This window comes from Callithrix jacchus, chromosome 11, assembly GCF_049354715.1.
Source record: "Callithrix jacchus isolate 240 chromosome 11, calJac240_pri, whole genome shotgun sequence".
NCBI classification, from domain to species: Eukaryota; Metazoa; Chordata; class Mammalia; order Primates; family Cebidae; genus Callithrix; species Callithrix jacchus.
In genome coordinates, this window is record NC_133512.1 from 73,652,768 (window position 1) to 73,673,238 (window position 20,471).

The window sequence follows — 20,471 nt, forward strand, 5'->3', positions numbered from 1 at the left end:
TCATCTTTTTTTTTTTTTTAACTCTGCCCTAGTTTTTCTTGAGGTATGAAACAGCAAACTATTCAGGTTATGCTTACAATAAAATATAATCAAGGAAATGACTGAAGATGTATGTTTTTTAATGTTTTGATTAAATAGATGTACACATTTAGAACACACCGAAGTCTTTCCACTTTGTCATATGGCCACATACTCATATATACCAATTAAAGACAAATTAGATATGTTGAGTGCACTTTTTTTTTTTTTGAGACGGAGCCTTGCTCTGTCACCCAGGCTGGAATGCAGTGGTGCGATTTCAGCTCACTGCAACCTCTGCCTCCCGGGTTCAAGCAGTTCTCTGCCTTAGCCTCTTGTGTAGGGATTACAGGCGCATGCCACCACGCCTAGCTAATTTTTGTATTATCAGTAAAGACTGGGTTTCACCATCTTAGCTAGGCTGGTCTTAAACTCCTGACCTTGTGATCCACCTCCCTCAGCCTCCCAAAACGCTGGGATTACAGGTGTGAGCCACCGCACCCAGGTAAGTGCACTTTGTTCTAAGATACGGAGTGACTATTGTGATAATTCATTTAGGTCCGTAAGGAAAATCTAATCCACACATCAAATGTAAAATCAATTACTTGAAAAATTTGGGTGTTTCTGTCAAGGAATATATATACAGGTAGCATCAGCAGTGCCTAGGCCATCATGTTTGAACCCTACTTAAAAAGACAGAACATTTACCAGTAACTTCCTCCACCTAAAATAGGTGTGCTATATACATGTGTCAGAGCACTGAATAAGTTAGAATACAAAGGATTTATGACTTTAGAAAAATATACTGTAGAATCCTGTGTAAAAACTTAACGTTAAAAACATGATTAGATTTGTTTAAAAACTCAATTTTCATGATGGTCTGAGGTTTCATCTGTTATGTCAAGTGAAATGAAATACATCAGTACAATGAAAAGCCTGGTAAGCCTTTGTCAGAGGCCAGGTGGAGTTTTAAGATGCTCAAACTTGATAAAATCCAAGTCACTAAGCAGGCATGTTACCTGGTGTGCTAGCTTTTACCATTGTGTTGTTGGTACTGGAGGGGCTACAAAACCACTGCATGCATTTTGGTTAGCTGTATGTTTGAAGAATTCGGTAATATTTTTATCAGTTCTCAAACTTTTATGAGCATTCAAAACTGTAAGAATCTAAACACCTTGAATGCTAAAAGCACTCCTGAAAGGTGAGGTGCACTAAAAAGGACCAACAGCATTTCTGCACTCAGTAAAGCATACAGGCTCACACCAAGGAAGTTCTGTTTGATTTTAGAATTTAAATTGATTTACTGTCTTTAAAGGGGCAGACATAATAGAGCCACATACTCTTCCCTCCTTCATCCCCACACAAGGGCACACCCCCCAGCCCCCAACACACAGAAAAACCCACCCACCCACCACAGGACAGATTCACTGGGTTTGCTACCCTCTCTTTTCACACACAAGAGGGCAGACTCATTTTCTCAAGTGCACTCAGAGGCTGGAACTGTCTCAAAATGTAAGGGCACAGGATCAAACCACCATGTTTGATCCTGTGGGTGTTTTAGATGTTTCCTGCTAACTACAAAATGAGTTTTTGTCCTATTCCAGGGCTTGAAGAGGATCCATACCCTTAACAGTTTCTCTGGGTTCCACTGCAGCTGAGATTGACAATTAGGATCCCATTATCAGCTGCTGTATACTCATACAGAGTCAGTGTCTATGATACAGATTGGAGTTTCCTAGGCCCTGGTTCACAGCTGTTCTCAAACATATTCCATCGATTCATGAGACAGAGATCAACCACTGTCATACTGCACAGGATTTGAGAAAGTCAAAGGACTTCTCTTTATGGGACCTCTTCAAAACAGTGCTTTCCCATATATTGCCATAAAACAAGGCTAGTCCTTAGTTTATGCAGATTCTGCCCATTTTGATAGGACAATTTGAACCTGAATTTGAATTAGGGCTGAAAAACATAGAAGAAAACAGTAGCAGCTATTAAGGTCCAGAAGGAACAGATGGGCTTATATATTATTTCCTTGAAAGGCAGAGACAAGACTGTAAGACAAGGAAATTTTCACTGTATGAAACAATTCTAGGTAAAACATTCTGACGTATTTACACATGGATGAAATGTATTTTGAGATGCACTCATTTGCAGATGCTAAGCAAAATGATAAAACTGTATTTTCCCACCTTAAGGACTTGTGCTTTTAATATACATAATTCTATTCAAAACAGTTTAAAAGTTGAACAGAAAAGTTAAATACAAATGCGAAGTTATACCCAAATACCTTTTTTTGTACACTACTTTCTATCAACCACAGTATTGGCTAAGTGGAAGACTGGTGCTAAGGAATGTGTAATGAAGTATTTTATAACACAGTTTAAAATCCTTAAATTCTGCTTAAATGGCTGAAATGATATAGAAACTTGTTACCAAAGTTTCTAATGTAAGCCTAAGTTCTACAATTACATGCTCTTTCAGAAGGCAGTCCATATTGGAATGCAGATGTATCTGATCTCATGTGATGATTGAAAAGGAAATAACTAAGCAAATCTAATTTCACTCTAGAATTAGCTAAAGTTTTGATTAGAAGGAGAAGTTTATTTTGAACTAAGTTAGTAAAGACAGTGAGAAACTTAATAGGAGTTATCATGACCACATACACCACAGGGTTTGGTTGCAACTAAGCCGTGCTAACAATTCTACTGAGATCTGACTGCTTTTCTCCTGGCAGTATCTTATTCATTAAAACTAAAACAAGACATCAATAAGACAATATATTAAAGAAAAGACAAACTCATGGTTAGCAGGAACTCTTAGCAGAGGAGGCTTTAGACAAGTTGGCTAAGGTCTGTGCTTTGATTTTTAGTGAGCTGGTAGTTACAAGCAAGTGAAAGTGATAAACTGGTTTAAAGGTATCCTCCAACCTTTGACATTCCACATTTCTGTGGAATGACTAAGGTAAGTATTTTGCTCACTCCTATGCTAAAAATTGAGTTTGATGTATAATTAACTGATAGCTGTTACGAATGTCTAAGGAAAATTTAAATTATACCTGGGGGTTAGTTTTCTTAAAAACGTGGTCTTTCAGGCTACTTCACTATTAGCAACAATAACAAGCTTCTAAGGACTTCTACTGGCCACAGCTGCGACAATTTGAGTATCGAAAAGAACATAATGGACTGAAACACATTAAAACTATAAAAATTCACAAGACTACCTTCATACCAGAAAAGGGAAATCTAAAAAAACCCCACTAATTTGTCACCATCTAATAAATCAGTTATTTACTTTGAAGTTCATAATTAAATGAAAATAATAAAGCATTCAACCCGCCCTTCTAGTAGAACTGTGGTAAGGATGACCAAATAGCTCGAGTGGAGGAGGGAAAGCTATACTTCACATAGAACAACCAATGCAGAAGAAATGAAATAACTAGAAAACCAATTCACAAACCTTAACAAAATTAATGATTTATGCAAGAATTATCACCCAATGTTAAAACTCCTGGGTAAATGGCTAATAGGGGAATAGACATTCATTCAATGCCAAAGGAACACCACACAGATATGTCTGTAGTCACATAGGGAAAAATCTAACTGGAGGATCAGACTGTCATGCTGATCCAGTAATCTAGTTTAGGTCACTTAGATTAGTTAATGGTAGATCAACCAGATATTATGTGTTTTCTGAAGTGATACAATATGAAGCATGTATCTTATCTATGATATAATCTAGCATAAAATGTTTTAACTTGAATCTATAAAGGCTTTAGATATAAATTCCAGATTGGAGGTAGTACAGGCAATATAAGAACAGGTTAAACACCATGAAAAAGCAATTAGACAAACTCACAAGACAGGATTCTACAGGACAACTGCCCCAGTCTCTTAACAAGTCAATGCCATACAAAAGGAACTGTGCTACATTAAAATAGACTTAAGGGACCTTAAAGAACATGACCAGTTGCAATGTAAGGTCAAAGAATGAATATCAGTTAGCACAAACCAACTGCAAATTTGGGAACAATTGGGGAAATTTAAATATGGTCTAATGTAAAAAATGTGCTGGAATGAGAAAGTGGAGATTATTAATTAAAGAACAATAGGTTATAAAACACTGTAGATGTGACCTTACTTTGGTTAAAAATGTAAATATATATGAATAGAAAAAGATCTGGAAGGATATGTATTGAGATATTAACAGTGATAATCTCTGAGTGGTGGAAATGTAATATTTTATGTTCTCATTTTTGCTTGTCTATTTTTTCAAAATGTCATCAATGCACTTATATTGCTTCTATAATAAATAAAAGGTTATTTTAAAACGAGAACTTCTAGAAAATTGTAGTTTCTCTCTTCTGTTAGATAACTGATTATAGAAAGTTTGCAGACCAAGTACAAAAACAAAGAACCACTACTCATCTGGTGACAGCATGTCCTATTCGTAGGTAAAGTACTTAAAGGAAATAAATTTCTCAGTGCTTAGCTTACAGAGATAATGCCAAAAAGTAGTAGAAACGTCTCTGCATAATAAATGCAGGCAACGAGCCAATTTATCTTTGAAATATTCAATCAAAAAAAACACAAGTATGATACATCTTGCTAGGCGTCATTCACCCTCCAAATCAAGCCTCAGCTACTAGTATTTACCCTTAGAAAAAAAAATCTAGTGTCTAGTATTTAAAACATGTAAATTAGGAATTTCATGAGAGGCTTATAACCCCATTCTAGGGTGAGGTCCTCATCTATGCCTCAGGAGTGGAAGGAGTAGCATTGGGCTCCAAGTCCTCCTGCAGAGGGGGAGCTGAGGCTTCCTGTTCTGCGAGCGCCTCTCTGAGTTGGCTGCCTAAAACTGCGTCATGAATGCTGTGGAACAGCAGCTCCCACAGGGCCGGATTTTCAAAAAATCTATTCCGAGTGAGGTCATTCACAACTTGCGCTATTAAAAGAAGAAAATAAAATTAGTCCACACTCTGGATATGAGTCTTAAACAATTAAAAAACGTAACACTTCCATAAAGTGTTTTTGGTTGTTGTTTTTTTGAGACAGAGTCTCACTCTGTCACCCAGACTCGAGTGCAGTGGCGTGATCTCGGCTCACTGCAACCTCCACCTCCTGAGTTCAAGCCCATATAGTTTGAATATTAAAATGCTACAGTAAAAGGCTCACTCCAATTCCTGTCTCCACCCATCACACCTACAAGTCCCAGGAAACTACTTTTTTGTGTGTTCTTCCAAGATTTCTCTATGTAAATATAAATAAATATATATGTATTCTTATTTCCCACTTTTCTTATCCCCAAAACAGCATTTTAAAACTATATTTGGGGATAAGAAAAGTGGGAATTACATATATATGATTGTGTGTGTGTGTGTGTGTGTGTGTGTATAAAATGTTATTTTGGGGATAAGTGGGAAAAAATATATATATAAGATTCTCAACCCTTTTTGCTTAATTTTTTTCCCACTACATCATATTCTATTGTATAGCTGTACCTGGTTTATTTAACTAGTCCCTTTTGTTTGGTACTAGAGTTTTTTCTTTTGTTGTTGTAGACAATGCTGGTCATTTTGAACATATGCAGCATATTGCTGGATTTTCTGTGTTAAAAGGCAAATGAATTTATAATTTGGAAAGGCAATGTTAGTCTGCCCTTCTTAGGGGGTGCTGCATTTTGTGCTCCCACGAGTAATGTTTGAGAGAGAGCCTGTTTTCCCATCATATGCCTATGGAGCACGTTGTCAATCATTTTTTATTTTTGCCAATCTTACAGGTGAAAAGTGGCATCTTAATGCAGCGTTCATTTTCAAGCACTTTTTTTAATCATTAAATTTTTTTAATTAATAGAGATGGGGTCTCACTATGCTCAGGCTGGTCTTGAACTCCTAGGCTCAAGTGATCTTTTCACCTTGGCCTCCCAAAGTGTTGGGATTATAGGTGTGAGCCACCACACCCAACCTCAAGCACTGTTTTACTTACTTCCTTTTTTTTTTTGGAAATTGGGTCTCATTCTGTTGCCAGGCTGGAGTATAGTGGCATGATGTTGGCTCACTGCAACCTCTGCCTCCTGATTCATCTTCCCACCTCAACCTCCTGAGTAGCTGGGATTACAGGTGTGTGCCACCATGCCTGGCTAATTTTTGTATTTTTATTTTATTTATTTATTTTTTGAGACAGAGTTTCACTCCTGTTGCCCAGGTTGGAGATGGTGCAACTGAGTTCACTGCAACCTCCACCTCCCAGGTTCAAGTGATTCTCCTGCCTCAGCCTCCCAAGTAGCTGGGATTACAGACATGTGCCACCATGTCTGGCTAATTTTGTATTTTAAGTAGAGATGGGGTTTCTCTATGTTGGTCAGGCTGGTCTCAAACTCCTGACCTCAGGTGATTCACCTGCCTCTGCCTCCCAAAGTGCTGGGATTACAGGCTTGAGCCACTGGGCCCAGCCTGAATTTTTGTATTTTTAATAGAGATGGGGTTTTGCCATGTTGCCCAGGCTGGTCTCAAGCTCCTAGGCTAAGGAAATCTACCTGCCTTGGCCTCCCAAAGTACTGGGATTACAGGCATGAGCCACCATGCCCAGCCTCAAGCACTGTTTTAACCAAAATATAATATAAAACAAAAATAGCAGGCCAAGTATCCAAACCATTGGACAGAGAAACAAGCAACCTGAATGATTACATGTAACTCTTTATGGCAGCCATTAGATAATTGCTGCTCTAGTAATGTGTATAATAATTACTATATTTATAGCAGCCATTAGTATTACAATAAACAATGGCTTATTGGCTCCTTTCCTCCAACTCCAGTTCAGGAGGGTTGTCACAAGAAACTTGTAAAATGAATGCCTCCATGAGGCTAATTTCAAAGCTTGTTTTAGAGTGATTTTTCAGAAGAATAATTTTCATTTTTATAAAATAATTAAAGTTAAGGACAAAATTTCCAAGTGCAATTATTTAAAATAAGAAACCAAACTAAAATATTAAGCCTCACCTCATCTTAGAGGTATACTCACCACTGCATCCTGCTAAGTATACATATATACCAACGTCTCCATATTCTTTTACAATCTGTAATAATGTTGAAATAAAGTTTAGTTTCTCTTGACTCTGTGCCAGATGAAAGCATCTTTTTACCGATGTTTTTCAGTGATAGAAGACACTCTAATTCACTCACTTGTGCTACTTTGCTTCAATAATGATGTATTTTTGAGCTAATCAGTTAAAAATAATTGTGTATTTCTTTTGCTTTGTATATGGACAGTGATAATTATGGGTAGTAAAAATACTGTTAAATTTTACTTAGGTATAATAAAAGTATTATAGTAATTTTAAAAAATTATAATTTTAAAATTAAAAACCAGTTTTTTTTTTTTTAGAGACAACTACTTTGCTCATGCTGTTCTTGAACTCCTGGGCCCAGTAATCCTCCTGCCTCAGCCTCCTGAGTAGTCCAGCATATTATAGTAATGTTTTCTAAAAAGAATATTCCTGTAGCAATAGACAATATTTACAGATGATGTGATGACTGGGATGTGTTTCAAAATAAGAGAAGAGAAAGTGGATGTCAGCTATACAAGAAACCAGATTGACCATAAACTGATAATTGTTGAAACTGAGTGATAGTTCATGGGGTTCAGTATACTAAAATCTTTACTTCTATGTATTTTTGAAATTTTCCATAATCAAAAGGTGATAAACAGCAACAGGAGAGAATTTTAAGAGTTGAATAGCCCACCTCCCTGATTTTGCTGAGGATCTGACACTGGGCACTGAGGTGTTAAATAACTTGTTCAAGGGGATGCTTACCCCTGCCACAGTTTTCACTCCAACAGAATCAATAAAATTGACTTGAGTGAAATCCAAAATCACAGTGTGGATGTTATCCCCGGGGGGCATAAACCTTTGCATTTCCTCAGGAAATGTGCTTTTGATCACTATTGGGGGATATTTTATTTCACCATCCTCTTCTTCAGGCTTGGTAGCATCTTCTCCATCTACTGCATCCTGTGTCAAAAATTAAATCAAACCAGAATTCTATGAATTCACATTTCTGGTTGTGAGAAAGATTTATAATGGAAAATCCACCCTTGTATTCCTGAGCTACTGACTATACCAGACTCCTTCTAAAATATTTGTCAAGCTGTGTGCGGTGGCTCATGCCTGTAATCCCAGCACTTTTGGAGGCCAAGGTGGGTGACTCATAAGGTCAGGAGTTCAAGATCAGCCTGGCCAACTCGGTGAAACCCCATCTCTACTAAAAATACAATAATTAGCTGGGCATGGTGGCGGGTGCCTCTAGTCCCAGCTACTCAGGAGGCTGAGGCAAGAGTATTGCTTGAAACCAGGAGGCGGAGGCTGTAGTGAGCCAATATCGTGCCACTGCACTCCGGTCTGGGCAATAGAGTGAGACTCCACCTTAAAAAATTTTTTGTCATATTCCAGCCTTATAACTGAGCAAAAAAAGGATGTATGTGTAACATTCCATTTTAACTCAATTTATCTTTCTCCTTTTTTTTTGTCCAAAAAAATCCACTCTCCTTAGCTATCCTATCCATTTTCTGCTAACTTCTAAAGTAGCTCCATTAACTTTAGTATGATGGGTCACAAGTTACCATGCTTGAACAGCAAAAGCCCGCCTTTGAACTTTTTAAACTATCAGCTGAATAAATCTACAAAAAAGTGCTAATGGTAAAATCTGTTAAGGTACTGTGTCATTCTTATTTATTTATTTATTTATTTTGAGACGGAGTTTCGCTCTTGTTGCTCAGGCTGGAGCGCAACGGCGCCATCTAGGTTAAATGCAACCTCCTCCTCCCGGGTTCAAGTGATCCTCCTGCCTCAGTCTCCCAAGTCACTGGAATTAAAACAGGCATGCTCCACCATGCCTGGCTAATTTTGCATTTTTAGTAGAGACGGGGTTTCTCCGTGTTGGTTAGGCTGGTCTCGAACGCCCGACCTAGGGGGGTCCGCCCGCTTCAGCCTCCCAAAGTGCTAGATTACAAGCGTGAGCCACCGCACACCCAGGCATTTTTAATTTTTTTAAATGATGTTTTCCTTTCTTTTTTCAGAAAAGTCCTCATAACTGACCTTATCAGGTGCCTGTAAAATATAGAAGATACTTAGATGGTTTCTTAACTTTCCTCTTTTAGTAACTTCATGCTGTGTCTAAACTTCAGTCACGAGTAATGATGGAGGGCACTGCAGAACAAGATAGAAGGGAACATTTCGAAGAAAAGAGCACTCACCGCTTTGACAACAGTTGCGTTGGCCATATTTGCATTTCCAACTTCCTTAGCGTACTTCCTCATGGCCTTTCTCCTTGCTCCCATGATGAGTGCTGGGTTTACTCCAGTCTTTACAGAAGAGCAACATATGCAAAATCACTTCTTGGCTCTCAGAGACCCACCCCAATGCCACTCCCCTTCAAATTTCCCCATTTAACTGCTTTCTGTGTCAGGTTATCACCCCAGCCCTTGTGCTGCCTTTCCCTCAGATGCCCTGATCTGGTTATTCCTTCAAATTAGTAGCCTTTCTTATTCTCAGTCTTTATTTAAGACAACCAGAGCTAAAGAATTAAAGAGAATTTATAGAGCACTCTTTATCAGGCTCAGACCTCTCAGGTTCTTATATTTAAGAGACTCTGTGTGGTGATAGAAAGGTTTTCCTATATACCAGGTGGTGTAGGGTTGAGTTCTAATCATGACCAGAGGAATCTACATGATCCCAATAGTAAGAAACCTAAAATTGTTTTCTCACTTTTTCTTAAAATGTTTTTGGGAAAAGTAATATATACAAACGATAAAAGAGAATGAATAATGGTGATGGCTGCACAATAATGCGTATGTACTTAATGCCACTCACTGGATTGTATATTTTGAAAATGCTTAAAACAGTACATTTTATGTTATGTATATTTTCCTACAATAAAAGAGAGAGAAACAAAGCGAGAATGAAATAGTATACAAGGGTATACTTGGACACTTAAATGATCCTCATATCCCTGTCACCCACAAATCCCATCCTCAGAAATAATCAGTTTCTCATGACTGACCTTTCGTTTTAATGCATTGCTATACAAGTCACTATTTGCATAGTAAATTGGTGCATTTATTTGAAATATTTTTATTCCAGGGATTTCTTTAACCTGAAAAGTAAAATATTGCTGAATTTAACACATGGAAATATTTCAGAATCAAAACTGCATTGCCTCCCTACTCCAAATAGAAAATGAATGCAGAATTTGCTAAGGTTCCTTTTCAGGACTTAGGTAAAATGATGGTCACTCTAGCACACGCAGACCACCCCCTCAAAAAAAAAAAAAAGATAAAAAAAGATTTTAAAAAATCACTCTTTACTCATGCTCTAAAAGGAAGAGAACTGATGAGGTCTTTTAAAAATACACATCTTTCCATTTTTTATTTTATTTTATTTATTTATTTTTTTAAAGATAGGGTTTTACCTTGTTGGTCAGGCTGGTCTTGAACTACTGACCTCAGGTGATCCACCCGCCTTGGCCTCCAAAGTGCTTGGATTACAGGTGTGAGCCACCACGCCCGGCCGTCCATTTGTTTTAAAAGTCAGTCATTGTTTTATTTTTACCATTAAACACAAAGAAGAAACTGAAAAATACTCAAAACAGAAAAGAAAATGGACAGGAGATGGAAGGCTGCTGGCCAGACTGGGAGAGGCAGGCAAGTAAAGTGAACAGAGGGTTACAATGCTTTGATTCATCAGAAGCAAGAAGGAGCCTAAATGGACAGAAGTGAAAATGAGCGAATATTTCATCAAGAAGCCTCGTGGAACTCTGGGATGCAGGCTGGAAACAAGTAATACTACATATATAATTCTTTGGACTGAGGAAAAAATAGCAATTCTAACACCTTTACCTTAGAGTGAATTTTGTTTTCTCATTTCCTAATACCTTAGAGTAAGTCTGAGAATTTCTTCCCAAGCATAAGACAAGACAGACAGACAAAACTAGTTTTAAAAGATTTTTAAAAATCTTTGAGATTCCATAGAAAGAAAGAACATTCAAAATCAAGAAAACTCTAAGCCATAATTTTAACCATTAAAATGAACTGGAAGAATTCCACAGCCCTACCATCTACATTTTACATGGTTAAAATTATTTTACTATTGGTTTACATTCATTAGAAAAAAACCATGCACACACAAACTATCCTCTCAGTTTCAATACTGTATAAATACATACTTTAATTTCAACAATATATATTTATCCCCATTAAAAAATGAGAAAAAATAAATATTGGAAATTGAGTAGTTAATACATAAATTATAAAACCGAATCCATACAGTAGATCAAAGCCTAGACTTTTCACTTTGACCACTATACCTCCCAGCCTTATCTCTACTTTTTGTCCTGGTAAAAACAGTACTTAGCCAAGCACATCACATGCTTACAACCTTTTTTAGATGACAGAAAAAGGTCCTACCTCCTCATATGCGTCTATATCAATATACACATCAGTGTCAGGAAGCTGTCCAAGGACTTTGTAGCTCGGACTGAAGATAGAGAGTGTTAAATATCATTGTGTTGTGGCGCAGCATGTGATTTCAACAGAAGGTTATGTATGTTTATGCCACGTTGGGGTTTGCTAGTGCATTTGGGAATACTTGATCCTCACATGGTGCCTTTACAGAAGGGCTCTACACATATCATGTTCCCAGTGCCATTCCAAGCACAACACACACACACTACATGCCACACACACACACAAACACACACACACACACACGATATGTACACACCATGTACACCTCATACTACATACACATACCTCCCACAGTACCTACCTCACACACCACACACACACAATACATACACCTACACATAATGCATACATATTACACACATATATACACACACTACACATACAGAATACACATATATTACACTATATACCACACATAGACATACACACATGCATACATACCACAAGTATAATACACAATACACATCCCCCACATACACACAATGTATATACACCGTACATACCTCATATCATGTACAATATACACACACATTATACTTCATACCACACATATACACATCATACACACCACATATATGCTACACAATGCAGAATCAAAACACCCCCACGTGCATATACACCATGCACATACATATCACACATACACAGTACACACATACCATATATACCTCATATTACACATACATGCACCTCCATACACATACACAATAAACACATATACAAGTGTATACATATCCCACATACCACACATACACAATACATGCATAATGCATGCACACCACACTCACATATAAACACAATATACACACACATCACCCTACATCACACACATATATACACACAGTGTATACACACCCTACACATCCCACACACATACACGAAACAAATACCTACATACAATGCATACACACCACACACATCCCACACACATACACAGTACAAATACCTACACACAATGCATATACACCACAAATACATAAACACACACCATGCATACACAATATACATGTCATATACTATGCATATACATTCACACATGCAAACACAGCACACATACATGCCACACACAATACCATACATAATACACACATACACCTCACACCACACACACCCCACATATGCACACATACACATGCATATACACCACACATGCAATACACGATACACACACCACACACATGCATACACACTCTACACAATATACATACACACATGCATACCCCCACACTACATGCCACACACAGTAACATACACAATGCATACACCACCTACCCCTCATACCATACACAACCACATATACACATACAAACATGCATACACAACCTTTATGCAAGACACAATACACACATCATGCACATATGTATACATACCACACACATAATATACATACATATACATCACACACATATACACACATCACATCACACACGCACACACACATCACATATCCCTCACACCACATACACCATGCACATCACACACTCTACATCTCCCCTCCCCCACACACCATATCACAAACACAATCTGGTCAGGACAAAAGACTCAGGCATTTAGAGGTAGGGACAACACTGAATTTTGCAGAGTTCACGTTATGCCAGGGATATGTGTAACACAAGTTCTCCTCATGCCACTCAATAGACAGAACATCTTTCTGCTCTAACTCTAAAATAGGAGAGGGAATTTTTGTTTGTTATTAGCAAGAATCACTGATTCACGATAGCGGAGCAGTCAATGGAAGGCATGGGGAGAAAATGAAAATCTCAAATTAGCACAGAAGTTTTCTTAATTTAGTTTGAATAGATTTTTAAACACTATTTTTTGAGAGCCCTAATTCCTAACTTTTTTTTTTTTTTTTGAGGTGGAGTCTTATTCTATTGCCCAGTCTGGAGTATAGTGGTACAATCTTGGCTCACTGCAACCTCCACCTCCCGGATTCAAGCGATTCTTCTGCCTCAGCCTCCCAAGTAGTTGGGATTACAGGTGTGTGCCACCACACCCAGATGATTTTTGTATTTTTAATACAGACAGGGTTTCACCATGTTGGCCAGGCTGGTCTTGAACTCCTGACCTCCACTCATCCACCCACCTTGGCCTACCAAAGTGCTGGGATTACAGACAGGCATAAGCCACTGTGCCTGGCCCCTAATTCCTATTTCTTTTTTAGGATCATCTGGCTCAAATTAGATACTGTAATAATGACAGATACTACTTCTTGAACACCTGTTATTACCTTATTATATCATTCGAACGATGCTACTGGGCACTATTAATAATTAACACTATAATACTAGTTAATATTAACAATCCTGCCATCATGTAGATGAGAAATTGAGGCTCTGTGGGGTTAGGTGAATTGTTCAAGGTCAGAAAGCTTGGTAGAGCCAGAATATGGCTCAAGGTCTTTGATTTGACATTCCACAGTCTTGCTACTATGCCCTGGTGCTTCTTAGTATAAATGTGAAAGTGCTTTGTAAATGAGAATATATCACACAAGCATTCACTGTTTTGCTGGGTAGATCCCTCCATAAGCATTCAGAGAACACAGATGTTGGGCCTGGTACTAGACTCTAGGAACATCGCTTCTACAGATAAGACACTCACAGTCTCATGATATCTGTGGACAAATATGGTACTGAGGACTGATATTGTAGATAAAGGCAAAGGCCTTCAGCTGATTTTGCAATTATGAGAAAACAAGCATAAGACATGGCCAGACAAGGTGGCAGTGAGCTGTGATTGTGCAACTGTACTCCAGCCCATATGGCAAAGTGAAACTCTCTCTCTAAAAATACTAAAATAAAAATATGTATATATATTTTTTGGTATAAGCAGGGTCTCATTATGTTGTCTGGGCTGGTCTCAAACTCCTGGCCTCAAGCAGTTCTCCTGCCTTGGCCTCCCAAAGTGCTGGGATTATAGGCATGAGATGAGCCACCTGTATCTGGCCTATATTATAATTTATAAAAGATGGATTTTAAATGCTGATTGAGTCAGCTTCTGGATTTGCAAAAACTCGCATCTGAGTCATTGTCCCACCACTTAATGTGATCTTGTGTAAGTTACCCCATCATTCTGGCTTCGGCTTCCACATCTGTGAAACAGGGTGGCTGATTGTCATTGGGTTATAAGGAGAAATGACATAAAGCATTGATCTTTGCACAGAGCCAGACACATAAGTAATTATAGTAATTTGCGCCACCATTACTTAATCGTCCTTATTAACACCATCATCATGATTATGTGTCTGTCATCCATAGGAGAATGCAACCTTTGAAGGGAAGGACTATGTCATATATACTGCACTGTCCCTACAGTCTAGCATCTCCCTGAGAATATAATAGGCCCTCAACAAATATCTATTTAGTGAAATTATAATTTTTTAAATATATTTTATAATACTAATCAAACTGTGAGCTTTAGGAGAGCAGAAGTGGAACCTGTTACATTTATAGCACTTGCAGTGCCTGAGTTCAGGAACTATCTGCTGAATGAAGTGACTGTCTATGCTCTGAGGGATAATGAGTGTATTGAACAGCCAAACCCAATGCACCTCTATCTGTCTCCAGAAGTGTGCCCTAATTACAGAAAAAGAAACCAGCTAAAAATAAACACATACTCTTAGTGCTGATCTCCTAAACTCTAACATACAAAGACTCAGCAAAACAATCAACAAAGGATAGACCTTAAAAAAAAAAAAACCTTCAGTTAATTATTATTTGAGGCAGAAAGAGAAGTATAGCTTTCTTTTTTTTTTTTGTTTTCGAGACAGGATATCACTCTGTCACCCAGGCTGGAGTGTAGTGGTGCCATCTCAGCTCACTGCAACCTCTGCCTCCCAGGCTCAAATGATCCTCCCACCTCAGCCTCCCAAGCAGTTGGGACCACAGGCGTGTACCACCATTCCCGGCTAATATTTTGTATTTTTGGTAGAGAATGATACCATGATAAATTCTTATCATGAGTTTAGAATCCCACATATTCTTAACATTTTTCTGTTATGTCATTTGTGATGATGAAAATGCTTATTTCCTACCCTCCAGGGTAGGGAGCATCCTGACATCCTGCAGATTAGGGGTCAACATCCTCATAAAATGTCCTTTCAACACACTATAGTCACATCTTAAAGATTTCCTGTGATGTGCACCCATAGGCAAAACCAGACTAGCTTCATTTTCATTTTCCTTTGTGTTAAAAAGGGAAGGGCAGTGGCACCCATGTAGAGTGGTTGGTACTTGTCAGGCACTCTGCTGGCTGTTTGCGTGCCTTGTCGTTTAAACATTTTTGTAACTATATGAGGTAGGAAGTATTAGTACCATTTTATAGATGCAGAAACAGGCTCTGAGAGGTATGCAAAATCACAGAGCTTACAGAAGTTGCTGCCAGGACCTGACTAGAGTCCAAGCTATTTCTTATTTTGTTTTTTTGAGATGGAGTTTCACTCTTGTTGCTCAGGCTGGAGTGTAATGGCATGACCTTGGCTCACTGCTCTGCCTCCTGGGTTCAAGCAATTCTTCTGCTTCAGCCTCCCAAGTAGCTGGGATTACAGTGCCCACCACCATGTCCAGCTAATTTTTTGTATTTTTAGTAGAGATGGGGTTTCACCATGTTGGCCAGGATGATGTCAAACTCCTGCCCTCAGATAATCCACTCTGCCTTGGCCTCCCAAACTGTTGGGATTCCAGAGCTACTATGCCCAGCTGGTCCAGGCTATTTCTATGACAATGTTTCCTTTTCATCTTTATGGTGATTTACCATAAAAAGATATTTTTTTGTTTTGTTTTGTTTTAGAGTCAAAGTTTTCTGTGTTGCCCGGCTGGTCTTGGCCTTGGGCGATCCACCTCAGCCTTCCAAAGTACTGGGATTGGGATATAGGTGTGAGCCACTGGGCCTGGCCCATAACAGTTTTTTTTGAAACGGAGTCTTGCTCTGTCACCCAGGCTGGAGTGTAGCAGCAGAATCTCAGCTTACTGCAACCTCTGCCTCCTGGGTTCAAGCAATTATCCTGCCTCAGCTTCCCAAGTAACTGGGATCATAGGCGTGTGCCATCACATCTGGCTAATTATTTTTGTGTTTTTAGTGGATACAGGATTTCACCATGATGGCCAGGCTGGTTTCGAACTCCTGACCTCAAGTTATCTACCTGCCTTGGCCTCCCAAAGTGCTGGCATGATTAAAGTGCAGGATTACTGGAATAAGCCACTGCCCCCAGCCATATTTTTAAAAAGTTATTTTATACTTTCCCTAGTAGGCTCAGATTCCTACTGGGGAGAAGAGATGACAGGGGATAATGGTTCAGGGTGGAAGTAAAGGACAGTAAAAGGACTGCATATGATAACTTGGTGTCAGAATTTGCTTCATGTCATTGAAACCCATGTCAGCACCTGGTGCCAAAAAACAAATTGTAAGAGAATAAATAAACCAGCATAACACTAGACTGAGAATGGCAAAAACAACGATGGACATTAGGCTCTTCTAACATAATCATTGATGGGAGCATAAATTGTGACATTGCAGAGCCTTTGGCAAAATTATATGGAATTTTAAAATTGGCGTTTTGTTCATTTAGTCAACAGGCCACATGAATGTTATAGCTCCCTCTCATGCTAACTAGAAATCATCAAAGGGCTCCACTTTTACCAACTCAAGCTTTGGTCTACACTTAAAGTCAACATTGTAATCTCTGCCGGAACACTCACACCCATTCCAATCTGGGCACTCACCTCTGTGTTCTATAAATCACAGTCAGCAGAGCAATGATCACAGCGGTGATCAAACCATAGTCCAATCCCAGGAACAAGGAGGACACAAAAGTGGTAAGCCAGATGGTCTAAGCAAAAGACAGAAAGATTCACGGAGAACCATGTTAAACATCCCACGAGAGTTAAACACACAAGTGTGCACACACACCCACTACTTTTACCTTGCCTAACTGGATACTGCACATAACAACTGCATTAACTTATACTTCTCACATTTTTCTTAATACTAATCATATTTGCTCTATGACACATTAACATAGCTAAGGTCTCTTTTAGGCTGACTGATGTCACCAAGGACGCCATAATACCCTGTGTGACCTGCATGGACATTGCAGATGAGTTCCTGGAAAATCTGAAGTAACTGGAAGATCATGAAAAGTGAAAGAAATGATCAATCCTTGTGGTGCCTAATTAACTTTGGGACATTTTCTATTGTTCCTTATTCCTGCCCCAACTTTTTAATAAGGCAGTTGGACTTTGTAACCAACCTTGGTCAACCTTGTGACTCCAGACCTTACGACCCCCTCCTAGCTTGCAAAAAACTGCCCTGAACTTTAACTTCTGTAACTTTCCACTGCTTACCCCAAACCTCTAAAACCAACTTCTATCCCACCACCCTCAGCTGACTCTTTGTTCGGACTCAGCCTGCCTACACCTGGATGAATAGACAGCCATGTTACTCACATAAAGCCTGTTTGGGGGTCTCTTCATTCAGAGTGCATGTTTTAACAATAGCCATCACTTTGTTACTTACCAGCTCTATTTTGCTGGTTCTCCAGAAAAAGGGGAGATCTGAGAACTGCATAAACATTCCCTTGAGGTTGACAATCACAATGGCCGAGAGCACAGCCTGAAACAGAGTACATCCCCCATGCCTCTCCTCTTGTGTCCACAGAGTACCCTTTGCTGGTTCCTTCCTATCCTTCCTCCCCATATCTGCTCCTTGCTCACTTCCTGCATAGTGCTGATGGTAGCTTTGAAGTCATGAACACGTGGATTTTCAGGACCTGGTTAGCTAAAATGGACCTTGGAAAATCAGTCTTTTTTTTTTTTTGAGATGGAGTTTCGCTCGTTACCCAGGCTGGAGTGCAATGGCGCGATCTCGGCTCACCGCAACCTCTGCCTCCTGGGTTCAGGCAATTCTCCTGCCTCAGCCTCCTGAGTAGCTGGGATTACAGGCACGTGCCACCGTGCCCAGCTAATTTTTTGTATTATTAGTAGAGACGGGGTTCACCATGTTTACCAGGATGGTCTCGATTTCTTGATCTCGTGATCCACCCGCCTTGGCCTCCCAAAGTGCTGGGATTACAGGCTTGAGCCACCGCGCCCGGCAGAAAATCAGTCTTTTTATTTTGAGATGGAGTCTTGCTCTGTCTCCCAGGCTGGAGTGCAATGGCATAATCTTGGCTCACTGCAACCTCTGCCTCCAGGGTTCAAGTAATTCTCCTGTCTCAGCCTTCCAAGTAGAATAGCTGGGACTACAGGCTTGTGCCACTATGTCTGGCTAATTTTTGTATTTTTAGTAGAGATGGGATTTCACCACGTTGGCCAGGCTGGTCTCAAACTCCTAACCTCAGGTGATACACCCAACTCAGCCTCCCAAAGCGCTGGGATTACAGGCATGAGCCACTGTGCCTGGTCGGAAATCAGTCTTATATCCTAGTAGCCAACCTGCATGGTGACCAAGAGGTTTAGAACTGAACTTGGTAGTCAAATAATTATTTCACCTATGGTCTTTCTCCATTACAATCTTCTCTACTCTATATGGTTCCTGATCTCTACTAGATTAAATATATCATCATGTAAATGTCTTATGAGTATAGGCCATCTCAGACTTTTTATGAAAGTATAAGGTCATAGAAGGTCAAAGAGAGAAGGGATGTTCAAGATCAGCCAGTCTATACCCCGACTTTACAGATAAGAAAACCGAGACTCAGAGGAGTTAAGATGGCTTTCCCCAGGTCCTGCAGGTAGCTGTCAGTAGGTTATAGAGCAGGATCTTGGTCCTATCTTTGGCCCTTTCTCATAGCATCCTGTAAGGGTTACAGTAAATAACCCTAACATAGCATACAAACATAAACAAATAAAACAGCAAAATCTCTACACATGAAAAAAAATCCACCCAAGTCCACATTACACACACCTGGGGTAACGATTCAAAGAGAAATCCGGTTGCTAATATGACCAGCAGAATCATTAATGAGGCCAAACAACCTGCAAGCTGAATAAGAGAAGACACATGGAAGGAGAAACATTTTAGGAGAGTTGAATAAGAGGCAGGGCATGGGTTGGTTTTATTCTTTTCTTTTGATAATTGCTATGGGAATATCAAGAAAATATGGATTTAAATAAGTCATCTAAACCATTACATAACCTATAGCTCCATCCCATTCCCTCTGAAGTTTTGGTTCTTCTTATGGCTTTTAAATGGAAGCTGAAATGCTGAAATATCCTAATTAAAATGCCCTTTTCAGAGGTGGGGGAAAGATGTCTGGTGCCAACCTGAGACCCAGAAGGACCACCAGAAGAGTTCAGACAAGTGTCTGTGGTCCCACATGGAAGCCAGTAGCCACATGTGGCCATTTACATTATTAAAAATTAAAAGTTCTTGGTCGAACTAACCACATTTCAAGTACGCAAGAGCCACATATTGCTAGTGGCTGCCATACTGGACAGTGCAGCTATTGAACATTTCCATCATTGCAGCAAGTTCTACTGGATAGTGCTGGCACACTGCTCACACTGTCAGGCTTTCATGACAACATCCCATGTCTGAACTTTGAGGTTTACTGATTGCTGAGTGTTGCATAACTTTGCAATTTAACTGGAGAATACACCTCTTTCCTATAGATTCAGTTCCTTGCAATTCACTTCAACCCATCATGCCTTTCTCTGATTCACTATACAGCTCACTGGAGCATGGATCTGCAGGCAGAGTAGCTTTGTTTGGGTTCAGAACAGAGTGAAAGATGAAAATTTAATTACCGCCCGTATCACTAGGTTTTAGCGGCCTGTTATATCCATACCTGTGTCTTCCCTCCAGTTCCCTCCTGAACAAGGCTTCGAGACAAGGAGCATGAAATTGAAAAGGTCTGGAAGAGTGAGCCAATGGAATTGCACAGTCCCAGGGCAATGAGCTCCTTTTCCATGTAGAAACAAAACACAAAAGAGATAG

The 20,471-nt window shown here is 39.3% G+C and overlaps 1 protein-coding gene across 3 annotated transcripts in view; it reads right to left on the minus strand.

The window, feature by feature from the left end:
* Positions 1-102: 102 nt before the first annotated feature.
* Positions 103-20,471, minus strand: part of SLC26A5 (solute carrier family 26 member 5) — an 81,927-nt gene continuing 61,558 nt past the window's right edge. The window contains exons 11-20 of one of the 3 annotated variants that reach the window (XM_035255045.3): positions 20,323-20,436; positions 19,440-19,517; positions 18,051-18,146; positions 17,258-17,364; positions 11,478-11,547; positions 10,076-10,168; positions 9,270-9,377; positions 7,831-8,028; positions 7,038-7,092; positions 103-4,962 (exon numbers count right to left, since the gene is read on the minus strand). In XM_035255045.3, coding sequence (XP_035110936.1) covers positions 4,769-4,962; positions 7,038-7,092; positions 7,831-8,028; positions 9,270-9,377; positions 10,076-10,168; positions 11,478-11,547; positions 17,258-17,364; positions 18,051-18,146; positions 19,440-19,517; positions 20,323-20,436 — 1,113 coding nt within the window. In that variant the 3' untranslated portion in view covers positions 103-4,768. Of the gene's footprint in view, positions 4,963-7,037; positions 7,093-7,830; positions 8,029-9,269; positions 9,378-10,075; positions 10,169-11,477; positions 11,548-17,257; positions 17,365-17,911; positions 18,147-19,439; positions 19,518-20,322; positions 20,437-20,471 lie in introns of those variants that run through there. The other 2 variants (XM_054237855.2, XM_078343064.1) reach the window with 2 other exon arrangements.